The following is a 20,313-nucleotide window of genomic DNA, read 5'->3' on the forward strand; positions in this document are numbered from 1 at the left end:
AATTAAATCGCTAGTTTACACCGTACAATATTATTTTTATTAAGTTTTCAGTCAATGCCACCTTACAATAAAATAGTATAAATACTGAATTGGTATATAAATTGGTACCTACTAGTCTACATATTATTTTGAAAATTTTATTGCGTGTATGATGGTGTATACCGCATTATACTCGTAGTATAATTTATAATATAAGTACTAAGTAGGTATGTAAACATTTTAAGTCCTTTTATTACAAAATAAAATAACTAAGAAGTAAGACTAGTAAGAGTCCACATTTCATTTCATTTCAGTATGAACTTATACTTTGAACAACTAAATATTAAATTTTCAAGTCTAAGCATTAAAAGTTAGACAGTTTAGAAATTTTCAACTAAGTATAAAATAATAAAATTAGAACTTCAAATGCAAAAAAATATGCCTACAAAATACTTTTAAATAGATAGGTATATTAACGGCTTATAAGTAATTTTGCATTCAATTTTTTTTTATCAACAATTGTCGAAAAAAAATTAAAAAATTTTAAAGTATTTATACATAATTAAAAAAAGTCGAAATATTTTGATAATTTCATCATGTATCTAAAATCATTTGAATAGAAAAGTTATTTTATGGGTGAATATGCAATGTAAAAGTTTATCTTAAAACGTTTATAAAATAATTAATATGATCTTATGGTAAACTTTTTTTTATTACAGTTAAAAAAAACGTGGCAGGAGCATTGGATTACACTTTTAGGCACTTTGACTCAACGAACAAATTTTTATCGACAAAATTTAAATTACATATAAATATATAGATAATCCTCAAAAATCATATAAAACGAAATATTAAAATTTGTAATTTATAAAATCATATCTATATTTGATTTAAATTTATTAAAAAGAAATTATTTAAAAACATTAATTATATTACAATAAATTAATCTCATTTTTATTTTTTATTGTTTTATAAAAACGATACAGAATTATAGTACAAATAATATTCACGAAAAAAAGAGAAATTGTAAATAATTTAAAACAAAATTATCTAAAACAAACATTCGTGTGCCTATATAATTTAAAAAAAATATTTTTATTTGTTATTTTAAATAAAATCAATTTTTCCGTAAAATACCTCAATCTTATATGAATACTATAATATATAAAAGTTTTAGATTAAATCACAATATTTTGTTTGGGTGAGGTACCTATCAATATTGTGAAGTCGCTACTAATTTGTAAACGTCCGGGCGCGATAAGGCAATCATAAAATTAATAATCTGCACGTACGCGTACGGCGTCGCACAACTCGGCAACGTTACACTAAATTTTCCGGCAATCGTATGATTTTTAAATAAAAATAACAATATCTTTTGCCACACAGTGGCTGACCGCAGTACTGTATCGCGAAAAAGGTAAAGCGTCCGTAGCCGTGTTTCGCCCAAAACGTAAGTATTTACCTACCTATAGCACCGCTGCACGCGCAGCCACGGACCGTCTCGTTAACGAAAACAACCATCAACAAGGGTGAAGTGGCGACAGTCGTATTTACGGACGTGCGCGTGTAAACTCCGCCACTGAAGAAAATCAGGTACCTAGTAGTAGAAAATGAATATAATATATTATTAAAAAAAAATTATAATATAATGTATTATCATTGATTATAAATACTATTTATAATCAATAGTATTATATAATATCGGTCACATTAAATATTTAAATCATAGTAAAAATATCATAATAAATAATCGTTATACCTAATCAGGTCCCTCATAAGTTGGGGGGGGAGGGGGAGCTGATGGACCTTGAGTACAGGTGTCCGGCTGTTTTAAGGGCCCGTGGGCCCGTTGAAATATATTTGTAATATTTATTAAGTTTTATAAAGTGCCCGGACAAACTTTTATTACAGGGGCCCGATATTGTATGTGGAGGTCCTGTACTTAATAATACAAAACTATATAGTTAATAGTTATGTCATGTATGTAAACTAAAATGATGTGATACGATTTGTAATTATTCTAAGTCTTGTATTACTCCATTAGTGTACCTATTTATAGCATCCTGTAACGCTGTAACACTGTCATTTTTTTTTTTTGATTTGGCGTAGCTTACATATAACCATTTCAAGTAAGAAAAAAAAGCTGGCGGAGTTTACATAGACCTTTTAATACCTTTTTATCTAAACTGGTAGTCTGGCGGAGTTAAGGTACAATCGCCCATTCGGACGATCCGCTGAACACGGGCCAATTTTTTATTTTCGTATTGACGTGTTCGGCAATTTATAACCCGTGCGCGGCTACGGTAAATAATAATCAGTTTTGACCTATACAGTGCGGTACGGCTGCTCATGCAAGCGGGGTGGTGATAGAACTACTATTTCAGAACGCTGTCGCTGTAATCGCTCTAGCAGCAAATGACGACGGAAAATTCGTAATTTTTTTTTGCCAAAAACATGCTTTCGTATTTCCAATAGTACTCAGGCCTTGTTAATCGTAGAACCAGGTTTTGGTATCAAAATAATCACGAGAAGTTGTACTAAATGTTCTTTGAACAGATTTTCGATATCTAAATTTGCCGATTTTATATAATTAAAAAAAAAAATTAAAAATGGTACAAACTTCAAATACAAATACAATTGGAACAAAAATATATCTTAAAATTCTGTTCCAAGAATATTTAGTACAACTTCTCGTGATTATTTTAATACCAAAACCATGTTTCTACGATCAACGAGGCCTGAGAACTATTGGAAATACAAAAGCATGTTTTACGGCCGATTTTTTTTCTACTTTACTTAACGGCCTACCAAACTAATAAAAGCGTTTTCGGCCAGAATAATTGTATTTTTAGTAAAGTATTTTTGCAATCGCCTGTCGTCCTTAAACGGAAAAATAATAGGTGCGTTGAGTCGAGGAATTCTATGAGAAGTAGTTTAAACTGAATTATACCTATACCAGACCTAACCAGACGTTTTGCTTTATAATTAATAACGTGCCTGCAGCGTAAAACATTTACCTTGTGTTAATTACCTATCAGTGGTTTTCAACCTTTTTAACGATCCGACACAATTCATTAACTACAACATTTTTGCAGAAAACCAATCCATAAAACATAATATTATGAATCATAATATTATATATCATACTTCTTATATACTTGTATATAATAAAAGAACGGACCTTTTTTATGTTCCAATTTTGTGACGACACTATTATATATTTTACTTTTTTCTAATTTGTTTTCACAGAGATGTTCCAACTACTCTTCTGCGTGTCACCGCGTCGCTTGAATTTTAATTTTTTTTTCGGAGGGATAGGAGATAGAGAGAATCATATTTAAAAAATTACGATTACAAATTATAATTTTATTTATAGAATTATTTTTAATTAATATTATGTAAATATTATTATTATTATTATTATTATTATTCAGCTAATAGTACTATTAAACACTTAATTAAATTAAGTAAATACATTTTTTTTTTTTAAAACAGAAGTGTGTATATAAGAATTTCATATTTTAGAGAAAGCAAAAACTACACACGGGCGAAGCCGGGTAATTAAACTATTATAGTATTATATTATAAAATATTAGAAACGCGAGTACGCGACACATTTCAAAGACGCTCGTGGGTCACCGGTTAAAAAACACTGGTGTATACCGTCGTATCAAGGCCGTACTAGGAACACATTTTCGCGCGGGCGGGGGTGGTGGGGTATAGTAAGTGGTGTGTAAAATAATGAACGATTTGCGCCCAAACACAACTATGCTCCTATATTGTAATTGTTTGAGTTAAATTAGTAATATTAAATTTCTCAAAAAAAGCTGATGTTAAATTTCTAAATTTGCCCTTTTTACCCCAAGTACGACCTTAGTTGTATCTATCACTATAAATCTAACAGCGATTATTCAATTAATTTTGGAGAATATTGTTAGCTGCTCGCAGAACGTAAAAAACTACCACAGCCAAAATGTTTGAAAACTTTGTAGTCTGTATACTAGCTTAATCAAAATTGTTGACAGTATTTATTTTTTTCATATTAAATAATTTAAGAATGTAAAATTTTTATTTTTATCCGACCCGCGAACTATTTTTAATGGTTGTAGCACACTTTGTACGGTCACCCAGAAAAAATTATAACCGTGGACAGTTTGTACCATTTCAGGTAAAAAAAAATGTTGAGACATAAAATGTTAGACATAATTTGTTATTACAAAACACAGGTAGTTAACAATGTTTACATGCATAAATAATAATAATAATAATGAGGGCTAGGATTTGTATGCAATAAAAAATTGTAAAATATGTATTTTATTTACCAAACTGCAAAAATATGCATTTAAATTGTTATAAGATAAACACAAAAATAGTTACAAAAAAAATATTTATTTATTGAAATACATCAGTGATTGGCTTTGTCTTAATATAATATAATTGAGAAATAAAATAAAATAATTTAGAAATAATATTTATAATTCACATTCAATAGTGAAAATATTTTTAATTTTATGTTTGAAAAATTGGAAAATTTATGTTTGACAAAAAAATCAAGTTTTTTACTATATTCAGCAAGGCTAGAATTAAATACGTAATATTAGTATTAAATTATAAATATTAATTACGAAATATACTAAACATGCGTTTTTCGCAATAATATTCATTTTATTCAATAAATGCAATAATATACATTTTATCCAAAATATGCAAAAACATGCAAAATAATAATACCGCCATTTACATACCGTACAAAACGTCCGCGATCAATTTCTATTAATTTATTATCATTGTACAAAATGTCCGCACTCCGCGATATGCAACTCAAACAATAAATAGTACGAACTGTCCGTTTACCATTTTTAATTCGTGAATGTGGCTCGAGAGTCCAAAATGGTTTCCAACCGGGTACAACACGATTGCGAACGTTCTACCTTTTTTATAACACAACAACAACTCTTCGTTACAAACTAAAATAAAATTATACAAATAGGTATGTAGCGTTTAAAATGTTGATTAATTAAAACAATTTTCGTTGTATAAATATTAATAATACTGTTACAAAATGTACTTGTTAATTTTACGTTATAGAAACTGAAAAAAAAAATAATATAATACATTCAAAATACTAGTTTTAAAAATACACATGTTAGCTAGTGTTACGTTAGAAACTGAAGAATAAATAAAATAATACATAAAAATACATTCGAAATAATAGCTTTTAAAATTTTTTTTCTACATTTTTACTTTTTTTTAAATTTCGAGTAAAAACGTTGGCAATCGTATATTACCCTTTCCGACCACTGTATTATAAGACAGGTATTTTAATTGCTTCCAAATTCCAAATTCCAAAAACGTATATTATGTATAGAATTTGTATTAGTTATTACTCGTTAGTAAATTTAATGTTATTTAATCTATATTTAATTATTTTATTGACGCCATATACTACACTGTTATGAGTTATGAATAACGTTGACCGGTTTCTACATATTTATGTGTGCAGGGCGTTACTCGTTTGCTCACAGAAACATACCTCATAGTCAATTGTGTGTATGGATTTGTAAATAGTAAATACTTGCGTTAAAATTATCCAAACATAGAACTACATAGATTATTAGAAAAATACAAAATTTTACCAAAATCAATAATACCCATTCCGCATAGACTCTGGTCCTCAGATGGGTGTTGTCGCAGAAAAATGAATATAAATAAATGATAAATGAAAAATACATTGCCTTCACGATTGCGTTTCCACCGTGTCCATTTTTATCGATCTCTGTTAACAGACGCTAGTCCGATAAAAAAATTCAACTTGTTTGACGCAATAAAATGTTGTATTTATTTATATAAAAAGGTGTAGGCTATATTATAATAATTGTGTTTTATAATGTCGTTTCTGATTTATGTTATTATGATAGATAGATGTGGTTATTAGGATTCCACTAATAATTATGGTACATGTTTGTTAACTTTTGGTACCTGTTTGATTGTTGACAATATTTATTGTGTATAGTGATAGTTTGTTTGTAAAAAATATAAAATTAGTTGACATACGATACGAATACGGTTGCTGTGGTCTGTGACCGTCGATATCATCAACGTCGGATGGGTGTGGTTGTTTATTTGCAAAATCAAACAGACTGAACGATTTTGATAAATTTATTCTGTGATCCATATTTTTTTCTTTGTAACATTTTTTTATTTTACTATTAATTATTATATATCATGTACAATAATTTAACATTATGAACAATATATTTTACTAATCTAATAATTACACTAATGAATTGGAATTTGAAGAATATTATTTACTATTTAGCTATTATCTAACGTGATATTTACATGTCTTTATATCTGACTATTTATTATATAACCCTCCACCGTAAATATATTAAACAAAGATAATGTTCACGTATTTTACTTTATGCAATATAATTTTCGAAGTATGTTGATTAATTAATGCTTTTTATATTATGAACCTTTCATGGTTTTTTTTTATGATAAAATGGTGACTCAAAAGTTAATATAAAATCATATGATATGGTCTAAATATTTTTATTACAATAATTAATAACATAATAAATACGATGTTTTTATCTACTAACACAATTAGTAAAATAAATTATTTTCATAATAATTTAAAAAAATACATCATAAAATATGTAGGTACTTACTCGTAACGATGTACGCTGACAAACGTAAACGCTGACCGTCTACGGTCAGAAATGTTTTTCGCGAGGATCTATCCCCAGAAAAACTCACCCATCATCGTTACACGTCACCGGATAATGACGATTAGACCTATATGAATTTACGCTAACACACAACTAATTTTTAATAATATTTTATGTAGCGCAGAACTGGTTTCATACGAAGGTCATCCCAAAAATTACTCTTGGCCTTTATTTATTATTTATCGGTGAATGGTATACCTTTTTTACAGGTCTCACGACCGTGTTGAGTGTCATTATGTTATTTTAATGACATAATGCACGTGAGTTGGTACAGTCACAGAAATTCATCTTCTGGCATTCTGTAGTTCTGTGATTCAGTGGATATCAGTGTGACAGTGTCTAAGTTGACGTATTTGTCACTAGTGTTGCCGACAAAGGTTACGCAGTAGTTCTGTTCGTGTGATGGGAAGCTGGAGGAACCTATAGACAAACTAAGAGATAAACTGTTATTACGGCGGTAACCAATAATAATAAAAATCACTGACTAAAATAGAACGGACTAGAAATTATGCTGTAGACGGGTTGGGGGGGGGCAGGTTTTAGTAAAATAATTTTAAAAAGTATTTAGAATAAGTATACTTAAATACTCATGTAAATAGTGTTCTGAAAAAAATATTTAAAAACGCATAAGTATTCCAAATATTTTTAAAATATTTTTGTACGTATTATATACTGTAAAAATTATAACAATACTGATGTCTTCGGGATGATCACAATAAATATTAAATTGTATCGAATGTTTATAAATAAACAGTTTTTATTTATAATACTATACAACTGTGAAAGTATTTAGGGTGTGGCATTAAATACCTTGAAATGGTTTTTTTTCGGGGAACAGTGTTTTCTGAAAGTATTCCAAATATTTAAGGTATTCGGATCACTGTCCAAATCTGATGGGCGAACCTCCATTAGGGTAGTCAGGAGACTTGTACGCGGGGACAAGACGTTTGTAAAACGTGTTTGTACGATCAAGTTTACGGTGCAATGGACACAGGCGGCGCTAGAAACTGGGACGTATAGTACTTCCTCCCTCCCGTACACGACTCCCGTTTGCGCGGACAGTGCCGTTCGCTTCGTATTCTCGACGTCGTTACACGCGCAGTGCGCACTCGGCGACACTCGTCAGTCGGCTATAGCCGGAACGCGCGGGTTTCTTACGCGTGCAGCGTTAGTCTGCCAGTGGTTTCAAGGTAGACATTTTTCTTTAGCTTTTATTTTTTTTCTCGAATAATAACGGCATCAACAGTCAACGCCACCGCCCGCAATAAATCTTGTCGGATAACCATCGGATCGTCGGTCGTTTTGCACGAACCACCCGGTTTGGCGACCACAAGAGCGAACGACATCACCGCCAACACCGAAAAAATAAATTACGCGGTCCACATCCACTGCCAGTCAACAGCAGTCGATCTAAACACGTCTCGTCCGTCTCCCGTCTTTGTATTTTTACGTCACGAGAATATTCACGATGGATCGCAAAAACAAGAAGCTCTACAAAATCGTATTGACCGGAGGTGAGAATGATCTCTCGTACGCCGTGTCTATCCCGACGAAGGTGGTTTGGTACAGACACGGTGTCGGGAGTTAAAAAAAAATTATTTACTAATATTATTCAAAGTTAGGTATTTAGTATAACATATATAGTATAATTAATATACTATATATATATATAGTATAATTAGTTTATTTTAATTTTTAAATACTCGAATGAAACATAAGTAACATATTAGCTTTGTATTTCGATGTATTTTTCTCCGTTTTTGATTTGATATGTTTTACCGTGGAAAATTCACAGTTATAAACATATATATATATATATATATATATATTGAATGTATTTGAAACTAGCCACAAAATATTATGCGTAGAAGCAGAGATTACTAAACATTATTATTTATATATTATGTATTTTAAAGATTCAAATTCTGAAAAAGTTAGTAGTTTATCACCTGTCCCTCATACTTGTTGCTCACATTATATTGAAAGGTTTAGCTTAATTTGTAAGTAATTATTAATCGAATTCCATGTATAGTAAGTTGACTATATTCATCGTGATCCTTGCCATGATACTGGGTGTTGGAGGGAGTGGGAGGAGGGTTACTCAGATGGTACATTATAAGAATAGGTACTTAAAAATGACAGGTAATACCAAGTCACAAGATAATTAATTACATTACCTATTACAGTAGGTATATCTAAATATTAATTTTTTTATCAATTTATTTTTGTACGAGTGTTAAAAAATTTCAAAAATAAATAAATCAAAAAATGTAATTATTGTTTTTATTGAAAATTATAATTCAAACAATATTATATTATGTAAATAATGTAAAACAATATTACAACACGATTTTATAAAATCACAGATGTTTGCTGTATGCACATAAGTACCTAACCTAACCCACTTGTTGTACCAATTTATATTCGTTAAAAAATAATGATAATTTTAATGATAAATATACTCAACAAAATAATAAATAAACGCCAATTTCTATTCTTAAAACAAATAAATTAAATAAATACAAATACAAAGTCGTATAAATGTATTCATTTTTATACTACGAATTTATTATTCATTCGTATAAGTTTTAAATGTTTTAATACAAAAATTTCAATGATAATTCATATTTAGTAAGTGAATATTGTATGTTCTGTGTTTATATAGTAATGATAATATACGTCTTTACAACTGCTCTTTGAAGTATAAACTGAATATATTATAATTAAGTTATTCTTCGGTTACACTGCATATTATTCGTATATGTAGTATATTATATAGTCTTATGTTAATAAATTTTTGTTTAAATACCGACCTGCAGTCTTGTCTGGAACAACTAATGATTGGTTATCATTAAAACGTACAAATAACATATGTACCTATTGTGACATTTTATAGGTTTTCAATAATGGGTTTTTAATTTTGTATATTATTTTGTCATTTTTGGTTATAAAAAGTAGCTTACACCGAGTACAACAATATAATAATAAATGAACTGTTTGGGCGTATAACGTCTCGGCCAAAAATGACCTTTCCCTTTTACCCCGAATTTCATTGTTATACGATTTCCGTTTCGTTCAGAATAGTTTAGATCGATTTAGTCGGGCAATGGTTCTCAGTCAAATGTTGTTATACATTATCTACATTATCTATAATATTTTAGAAAATTATTTAGCAAACGCTAAAAAAATATGCAAATATTATATTAATTAAAAGGAAAGAAGACAATCAGAAATAACAAACGACACGCGGTATTCATACCGGTCAAACGAAATTTCTCAGTGAATTCAATAAAAATATGTGTAATAATTTTAAAAACAATGCGTGAATACGTTTTCAACAAAATCAAAACTTTTTTAGTTTTTTCGTATGACGAGTAGTTTTTATTAACTATGCGTTCATACCGTGTCTTATAATTATCCGTATTCGAATGATACACGTTAAACACAGCAATCGTCTTATCTCGTACCCATTGCGAATGTCAAACGATTACAATACACCGCAGTTCTTGGTCAGAAACTCAGAACTAGCAACAGTATCGAGGTCCGCGTGACGCCAGTTTGCTTCTCAGCGTAGGCTGACCTAAGTCACACAACACCCTCTTTCCGAAGTGTCGACGAAATCATATTATTACTATAATGTCCATAATGTCTGTGACATAGTCACAGTTGCCGTATTTACAATTATTTTTTTTTTTGGGGGGGGGGATCATAACTCATAGTAAAATATTTTTTTCATTATAATTTTAAATTGATCTAAAAATAGTCTTGGCAAAACAGGTCTTATTATTTTGAATTAACAAATCATAACCGCACACAGTTTGACTTATAAAAATGCAATATTTTGAAACACGTTGTCAATTAAGCGGAATTAATAAAATTAAATAAATTGAAATTATAATGGTAAAATTAAGTATCTGCCTGTATAATTTAGCGAAATAATCGAATTCAATATCTATAAAAATATAATGTTGCTATGCTAATTACTTGCAAAATTTGGTCTATAATACAAATAATTGTATAACTAACTATAAAAATATATACCTCGAACGACATAATATACGTATAATAAGTAAAAATATATTACCAGTTGCATAGACACTTTTATTAATAGATAAAATTTAATTTAGATAAAAAATTATTTACTAATAAATAATACGACATTTTATTTGTTAATCCAATAATGTAATCGTAATTATAACAAACCTTTGATCAATTACTATAATTATTATACACCTAATCAATACTGAAAGACTTTAATAACTATATTATTTACTGATTTTAACGAATAATATGTAACTTATAACTGTATAGGTAGGTGGTACCTAAAGTTTTTAATTATACTTTTTAGACAGATGTTAAATACTTCTCAGTCCCTTAAATTCAAGTTGTCGATCAATTTGACTTTTTTCTTATAGGAAAATAAATTACAGTAATACATAATAATTACTAATAAGAACAGCTGTATACTTGATAAATAACATATTATATAGGTAACTACTTAGAATTCTATTCTACCTCTTTACACTTTAGACTTGTCAATAATAATGAATTACTTATTAATAATTAATAATTATTAATAATGATTATTTTCAGATGCTTTATAAAAAAAATTATATTACCTTTATTAATTAATAATAAATTTATAATTTATTATTGTTTTAAATTATAATTATATTTAATACATTAAAATCATTAAATTAAGTAACTACATCTATAATATTTTTGTTGATGGTGATCAGGAAAATTGACGTTTTTATGTTTTATTTTCAAAGCAGATTTACATTTATTTGATGAAGAATGTACTGAATATTTATAATTTTTAGAGCCTAGTTACAAAAAAATGTATTAATACTTAAATAAAACAAATATTGTACCTATATAATATCTTTAACTATAAATTATCAACTTAATTAGTGAATATTAGCATTCATGAAATCTAGGTAAATCAAGAAATAAATAGATCTTGACAAATAAGATATGAATCTTATTATTTTGATTTAATGTTTTTCAAAATCAGTGAAATCTTATTTGTATTTAGAAATATTGGGTTTTCTTTTAGCTTCATTAATGTGTTTTTTTTTAACAAGAAACTCGATATTTATTTAATTTTCTAAATTTCACTACTATTTATAGTTCGTTATGTATTATCAATAATTTGAATCATTCATGCAATGTGCGCATAATTTAATATAAATATGATTAATTATTTATAACTTTTATAAAACCAATACACTTTTTACCAATGTAAATGTTTGTATTAACTTTTTACCAATGTAAATGTTTGTATTAACTTTTTAATTTTGAAAAATATTTATTTAATAGCCATGCTATTATACCTTTGTAATTTGTTAAATTTAGGCCCTTGTGGTGGTAAGACAACAGGACAATCAAAACTATGTACATTCTTTGAAAATCTAGGATGGAAGGTACACATTAAAACTATTTAAATTATTAAAATAACTTATTGAAATTATATTTATTTTTTAGGTTTACAGAGTTCCAGAAACTGCCAATGTTCTATTGAGGTAATTTTATTTATTTTTATATAGATAAAAAATATTTTTAAATAATTAATTAACATTCAAATTTAATTTTATGTTATAGATACAAGTATTTAATATGTATGTACCTACATAAAAAATTTAAATGTCACATATTTAACTGCAGTTTTTACTTTTATCTAATAAAATAATTCATATTTAACTTTTTATGTACTTATTCATTTTATCATATTTTTTTGATATTTGTCAACCTTAAAATATATAACATATGAAAGCAAGGCATGAATGATTAAATAATTGCAGTTAATTATAAGAATTCATTTTTAGAATTTCTATAAATATTTGTATTCAACGATAAATATTAATTTTGATATAAAATAAATCAATTGTAATATTTAATAAAATATTAATATAAATAATTATTTCCTTAAAATATAATATTAAAAACCTTAAAAAATAGATGTGTTCAAAATATTTTTAACCGTGTGTTTATAAACAACATTGATATATCTTACGACTGATGAAGTGATGAGTTATAATAATTGTATTATTGTAATAGTATAGCCTTATATAATTATATAGTTTTAATAAATAGGTTTTTTTTATTACAGTGGAGGTATCAAATTTTCGGATTTAAGCGAAGATCAAGGTAATATATTTCTAAATAATTTAAGATTATTTATTTACTTAAGTCACGCTGTATACGAGTATCAATTATATTCTTTAATGTGAAAATAAAAAAATTGTTTTTCTTTGCCAACCATCAAATTTACTCATAATACTAAGTTTTTTCACCGTGGATAACTGTTTTTATTTTTACTCTATTACTTATTTTACCATACATCACACCTATTCGTCTATTTTAAATTGTTATTTCTTAACTGTCAATAAAGGATTATATGCCTCCGTCATAGTGATTATGAAATATTTATCATTAGCCTCATAATATTATTTTTGTTTTCTATTTCAGTCGATAAATTTCAAAATAATCTTCTCCAAAGTATGTTGCACATAGAAAATACGTATTTTGAGCTGGGAAAATCATGTGAACAAAACTGTCTGATCATTTGTGACAGAGGTGCTATGGATGCTGCTGCATGTAATATAAAAAATATTTATTATAAATATAAATTGAATTACAAATAAAAAGAGGAAATTAATACAATCGATAGATATTATAATAAAAGAAAGAAATATGAGACGCAACTGATCAAAAAATCTCGAACAGTTTAAATTACCGAATAATATTTCGTTAACATCTAGTTCAGCTGTTTTATATTTCTCAACGGTTGTTTAGTATTTTAGATTGTTATTTGTAGAAGGTGGGAGGAGGGTAGAATATATTTTTAATCATTTTTATAATAACCATTGATCATCATTCATCAACAATATTGCTGATCGTTGATCGATGTATTTACTATAATAGATGTTAGATACTTTATTATTTTTATTTCCATTTTTTTGACTAATAATTTTTGTATTGTTTAGTCAAACAAATAAAATAAAATACGAAATTAAATTATTTAAAATGTTATCGTTAAAAATACAATAACATGACACATGGATAAATAAAAAAGTAGACTTGAATAAATATTTATACTTTATACATGTAAGTATATTTAATTTTTGGTTATATTTAAATATTTAATTAAACATGTATACATTCGAAATATCTAAAAGAAAAGTCAATAGACCGGAAAATATGTCGTTGCGATAGCTCAAAAAAAGTGAAAACACTATATACTTTTTTACCCAACAAAGCAACACTTGTACAATTGTTTAGATTGAACAATATTCAAAAATTAACTATTTATTTGTATAGATATACCTAGTCATAAATGGGATCGGATAATGAAAAAAAACGGTCTGAACGTGGTTGAATTAAGGGACAATCGTTATGATCAAATTATTCATATGGTGTCCGCTGCATGTGGGGCTGAAGACTTTTATACAACCGAGGTAAAGGCCTCTATAAAAACTCTTTCGTTGTGTTTAATAATATGTTTAATATTTAACGTCTGTTACAGGATCATACGACCAGGAGTGAAGACGTGGCTCTTGCTAAAAGTCTAGACGTCAAAGCGTCAACGGCGTGGATTGGACATCCATACTTTGATGTCATTGATAATTCGACCAATTTTGAAAATAAAATACGCAGAATGATCGCCGTAAATATTAACATCAAATCAATTATTGATCTACTCCGATAATGTTTTTGTTATTTTAAAATCTCTTATAAACAGGCTGTTTGTCAGAAATTGGGCATAAACACTGATGATACATTGGCAACAAATTCGAAAAAACGTAAATGGTTAGTGAAGTACTTGCCTAATGATGAGTTGTTTCCACCGTTTCAAGATTTTGAGGTCGTACACTACTACTTGCAGACATACACAAAAAACATGCAGTCTCGCTTACGAAAACGAGGACAAAAAGGTTGTTTATCCATCTTTATACATACACATGGTATGCTGACTGTGACTTAATTTTTGTTTGGTTTTTAGGTCATTGGAATTATACACATACGCTTCGTAAGCCTAAGGTCCAAGAACAAGTAGTAGAAATTAAAATGCAGCTCAGTCACAGGACCTATTCAAATCTGTTGCCACTGAAAGATGAACACCACTATCCGATATTTAAAACAAGGCGTTGCTTTATACACAAAAACCAATATTTCCAACTGGACATTTATCGTAGACCTTGTCATAGAAGGTACCTGTATACATGCCGAACAACGTTAAAAACGCCCGACTAGCCAATAATTTGAATTTTTTTTTATTATTAACTTTCGTTTTGTCTGGTTTTAGGTGTAAAGGGCTAATATTACTTGAGACGCATTCCGTTCTTGGAGATCAAGAGCTTCTTGAACGCTTACCGACATTCCTAGACATTGAAGGCGAGGTTACTGGTTACGCAGCTTATTCAATGTTCAATTTGTCACTTGTTGAAAATTGGGAAAAATCAAATAAATTTTGTTTCTAAGTACTTTCCTATAGTGATTAAAAGGGAGTAATTTTAAGTTTGTAAGTTTATGAAATTGTACTATAAGAATTTTTTTTAAAGACATAATATAGTAATTACTAAGTTGTACAAACTTTTCTAATTTTTTTTTTCAGGATCAAATGATGACCAATTTAGTTACATTTATACTAACGGGGAAAACTAAAAATAATATTTACTTTGCTTTTACGTTTTTATTACAATATTATAATTATTAATTTTATTTTTAAATATTTAACATTATAATATGCATTATTTTTTTTTTGTTGTTTTTACAAACCACACCTACTTGTGCTGTATTACGCATTATTTCTGTAGGTAGTATATTATTTATTTTATTTTTCAGATAAACCTTATAATGTATTTATATAATAAACTATTTTAAATTATATCTAAAACAAAAACTGCTTATTACTTGGATTTCCTGCGAATATTTATTAATACTATTCATTGATGTTAGTGTGAAATATGATGCATGTCGTTGTTTGACTAATTTTTATTATCCTTTAAAAAAGTTGTTGATTGCATTATTTTGTAGTGTTGTATACTATAATGTCAGTTAAGACTGAAAAACCATACAAAGAATCAAAATAATACTATAAACAGTGAAAACAGTGATTATGGTTTTTATAAGCACTAATCAGTAATAAATAGCGTCACACAAAATCGATCGGAAAAAAATTTAAAAAAATAAATTTATATGTATGCTAAAATGAAAAGCGTGGACAGTGTATTTTATACTATTTTAGGTAGAACAAATGTATTGTACATTTAACAAAATTTTAATTACAAATTTAAATAGGTGTAGTTGCAGCAGGTAATCACATAGTTAAATCGTAGATTTCAAACAGAAATAAATTAATAATATATGAATAATTAACACGAAGAATCAAAATAAGAAATTAAGGTAAGTAGAACTCGAGAAAACGTTTGAATACATAAAAACTATTGTATGTGCAGTATTTTTCAAAATAATCTGGAAAAACATACAAAAAATTAAGGAAAAACGTAAATTTTTACGTAAAACTAATTCTTGATAAAATCAATTTTATTTTTTTGGTGTAGCTCAAAACCAAATACTATAGACTATACATAGATATTTGACTTTAATCAAATGTGATTTGCATTTCCTACACTAAGTATAATTTTCATATTATTTTGACTCTTTTAGAGCTATACGACGATACTTGATATTGATATATATATAATATTGTTCACCTCTTTTAGTCATTTTCACTAGATCAAAATGATTGAAAATTGAATAAAAAGTTATTCATAAGCTGTTCGTTTGCCAATTAAAAAATATCAAAAATACTTGGTTAGACATTTTTTATAAGGGTTTAAAATTTAGTATTTTAACGAAAATTTTGAATTTCGTAATTATTTTAACGTTAGAAGTCCATAAAGGAAATTTTTGTGTAAGGAAATTTTAAAAATTTAATACAAGAGTCCTCATAAGTTTTTTTATCTATAATAAACAAAAAAACGTTTACCGGAAGTCACATAATTTTTTTATAAGCGTTTGAAACTTCGAACTTAATTTATTTATTTCTATGATATTTCACCCGTAAGATTACTGTTTTTATTGTTATTTTTTCATAAATGATTTTTGATATTTTTTGTAATTTAAAAACAATTATGGGTACTTTTTTTTATATACATTTGAACGTTGAATTTGGAAGAAACTTCACATTTAAACAATAAATACAATTTTTAATTATTTTGTTATACTTCAAAATCATTATTCACAGGATTTAAAACTTTTACATTTGATTTTTATTTAACATAATTAAATGATCAAAACATGTAGATTAATGTACATAGGTATAAATATATAATACTCATTTATACCATAAACTGATTAAACTTTTTTGCGGTAAATTGGTATTGACTCAATATTTAATAACAATTATATGGGATAAATATGTTTTATTATACTGATTAAATATTAATAATGTAATAATAAAAATGCAATAATATTTTTGAAAAATTTGAAACTACTTATCAATACAAATTGTAAAATAAATCACTTTAATATACATAGTAATATTGAAAAACATATTATTATCATAAAAAGTATACTTAGTGATATAGGCTGATATAGACTGTCTCCCACTCAGAATCATTTTTCGTGTACCTACAGTGATAAATATATCGTTAAATTCAAATCTAACACAATTCCATTGATCCACTCGACATTTAAATACCTATAATGTACAACCGAATGGTACTCACTATAGGGCTAGGATTTTTATGTATTTGCATGTTTTTTTCCTCAAGTCCAAACTGACTTTTTGATCAGATATGTCCACGATTTGGCTTATTCTTGATTAAATAGTACAATTTTTTTTTGCATATACATTTTTGAAAATCTTGTTTATTTTAAATGGTATTTAATGAACGTCTATAATTATTGGTTTATTTTTCGAATTGTCGTAAATATACTAACTATCTGAACTAAAACGGACTTAATACTAAAGAAGAATAAGGGATTCAAAATATTTTTTAAAATGTGTAACATTATATAAACGGTGATTATAAAACGAAAGAAAAAGATGTTAACATTACTTTAAATCCGGGACAAATCACGTCATTTAAATATGCTCCAACAACATCGTGTGATGTGGTAAGCAGTTTCAGCCAATATATAAATCTTTGATTTAATCGTCTCGTTCACATTTGAAAATTTAAAAAACATCGTTTAATAATAGCATGTAATAATATCAACAATATTTAAAAAAAATTGTTTTTGCATATTTTACAATTGTTTACTGTTTAGAAATCCTAGCCCTAGTACTCACTATTATTTGCTTTACTCACTTACCTATAGGTTTTTAATTAACATGCCAACATGGTAAATATTGTTGTTTATTAATATCTATCAAAAATATAACACCAATTCGGATCCGATCGAACAAAAGTCGGGTTTTTTTGACAATTTTGTTGTATTGTGTATTTCTAACGTAATAATAACTAATTGAACACTACAATACACTATTAATACAATAAAACTTTTATAATATATTGTACGTACTGTAAGCGTCCGTTATAGGCAGGTGTCCGTTGTAGACTGACATTACATACTATTGTTTTATTCTAATTGATACACGCACATCTATTTAATAAAAATCCGAATTTTTTTTCGTCTATAATAAATACTAACGCATATTATATACGAGTATAGATACAGACAAACGTAGGTACATAGTTAATGAAACGTTTATATAGTTACGAACCCTTTATTACACATATGTATAAATCAAACGCTTTAAAACACACAATAGATTATCGTACGGTGTGGTGACTCGTTTTATCAGATAACATCTATGACACGAACATGTCGAGGTCGGGACGAAGAGCGTGAACGTTGTATATTATTCTAATTTAACCATTAGAGTATAGCCACACGTATCATCTCGGAAACTTCGAAACTCGATGTCCCTCGGATAAGGATACGAGTCGACAGACCTAGTAAATCACGCGTTACGGGACCGCTTGTGACAGTATAGAGTAGGCACTATTTATAGAGTCGCCACCACCACGACCGCTACTCTCTCTATATATATAATATGGGAGATCGACAAAACAGTTAGACGGTATAGACGGTTAGGGATATTTGAGACATTCGGAGGCTGCCGGTCGTATACCACACGCGGTCTTGTGTATCAGTATTTTGAAGTCGGGTCGTAACAACCGTTCGCCGTCTTAAGAGGATGTCACTGTCACACACTGTTTTCTCTCTCTAGCCCACGCGCGACATAGACAAAACGCATTTACGCAGTCTAAGTAGAACTCGCTCAGTTTTGGTTCTAGAGTATATATATACTCATTATAAAATTAAATTTTGATAATATTTCAGAGTACAAGACGATGAGTTTTTTTAAAAAAAATTATAATTTTCAAAATGTAAAGGTTATTTAAGAATGTTGTAATTTATAGCTATTTCTAATTAACGTCGTATTGGGAATAATGGAAAAAAAACTCATCGTCTTGTATTCAGAAATATTATCAAAATTTTATAATAGGTATATAGGGCCAAAATCGAGCGAGTTCTACTCAGACTGCGTAAATGCGTTTTGTCTATGTTGCAGCGCGTGGGCTATAGAGAGAGAGAAAACAAACTGCGTGTAACACAATCCTCTTAAAGCTTATATAGATGATATTGTATTTTTGTAAATAAAGGTTTTTCTACACTCAATTCATCGCGTTGTAATTCCTGCGTTGACGCGTGAATCGACGAATCGTATATATATATATATATTGATTATAAATATAAGCAATTAAATTGATAACGTTATTTGCAATAAAGGACTAATGACGATTGACCGCGAGTACGTAGGTACTCATCGGTCAAGTCGGTCGTAATCTGTGACTTGACGTCTTGACGTGTAATCGCGTGCCTCGCTGTCGCGACCTGCGACGCTGTTATTATTATGTGTAGTAGCTGCAGTGCCTACCAATACTGCAATCGTTACAGTTTTACATAGATACTATATATATATATATATATATATACACGAGTTAAGACTTAGAACTAAGATAACGTTGTCTGTTATTCGGCAAGGGGGCAGAAATATTATGTATACAGTCCGTGTCCGTCATAATAGATAAAGGATACGCTATAGACGAGTCGAAATACACTGGTATATCCGTGTTTTTGCCGGAAGCTCGTATTATACTCGGTCCGTCGAGAGAGGTGTCCGTCATAATACACCATATTATACGGTTGTCCGTCAAGTCAGATTTCACCGTACATATAACGTCGTTAGTAAACATTATCGAACGTCTTATATTAAAATCGAACTGGGAAAAATATTGGAAATCACTGTGCATTTAGAATGTATGTATCTGTAAATGTTACTTTTGTGGGTAGTTCAGGTAATCGTGATGTTTTTCTTTTCGAAATCACAGTGCCCGATCGAGTAAAATATACGCTACACAGCTGTGCGACAACAGGGAGTCGGCCGATAATGATTAATGGTGAGAATAAAGGTGCTGTGCCGCGAAAAGAGTGCGTATAATACATTTTTTGTAATGTCCTTCGACAATACTGTATTCATCGGCCCTCGGCTAACACGGCGGTGGGACAATATTACAAT

The 20,313-nt window shown here is 28.4% G+C and overlaps 1 protein-coding gene across 1 annotated transcript; it reads left to right on the forward strand.

The window, feature by feature from the left end:
* The first annotated feature begins 7,829 nt into the window (after positions 1–7,829).
* LOC132924896 (TRPL translocation defect protein 14-like) lies at positions 7,830–15,196 on the forward strand. Its single transcript, XM_060989338.1, has 10 exons — positions 7,830–8,227; positions 12,072–12,139; positions 12,201–12,238; positions 12,826–12,863; positions 13,185–13,313; positions 14,037–14,173; positions 14,242–14,382; positions 14,458–14,650; positions 14,719–14,926; positions 15,022–15,196. The coding sequence occupies exons 1-10, from the start codon at positions 8,182–8,184 to the stop codon at positions 15,194–15,196; spliced, it is 1,173 nt and encodes a 390-aa protein (XP_060845321.1). The 5' UTR covers positions 7,830–8,181.
* The last annotated feature ends 5,117 nt before the right edge of the window (positions 15,197–20,313 follow it).

Source organism: Rhopalosiphum padi, chromosome 3 (assembly GCF_020882245.1).
Source record: "Rhopalosiphum padi isolate XX-2018 chromosome 3, ASM2088224v1, whole genome shotgun sequence".
In the NCBI taxonomy this organism is placed as follows: Eukaryota; Metazoa; Arthropoda; class Insecta; order Hemiptera; family Aphididae; genus Rhopalosiphum; species Rhopalosiphum padi.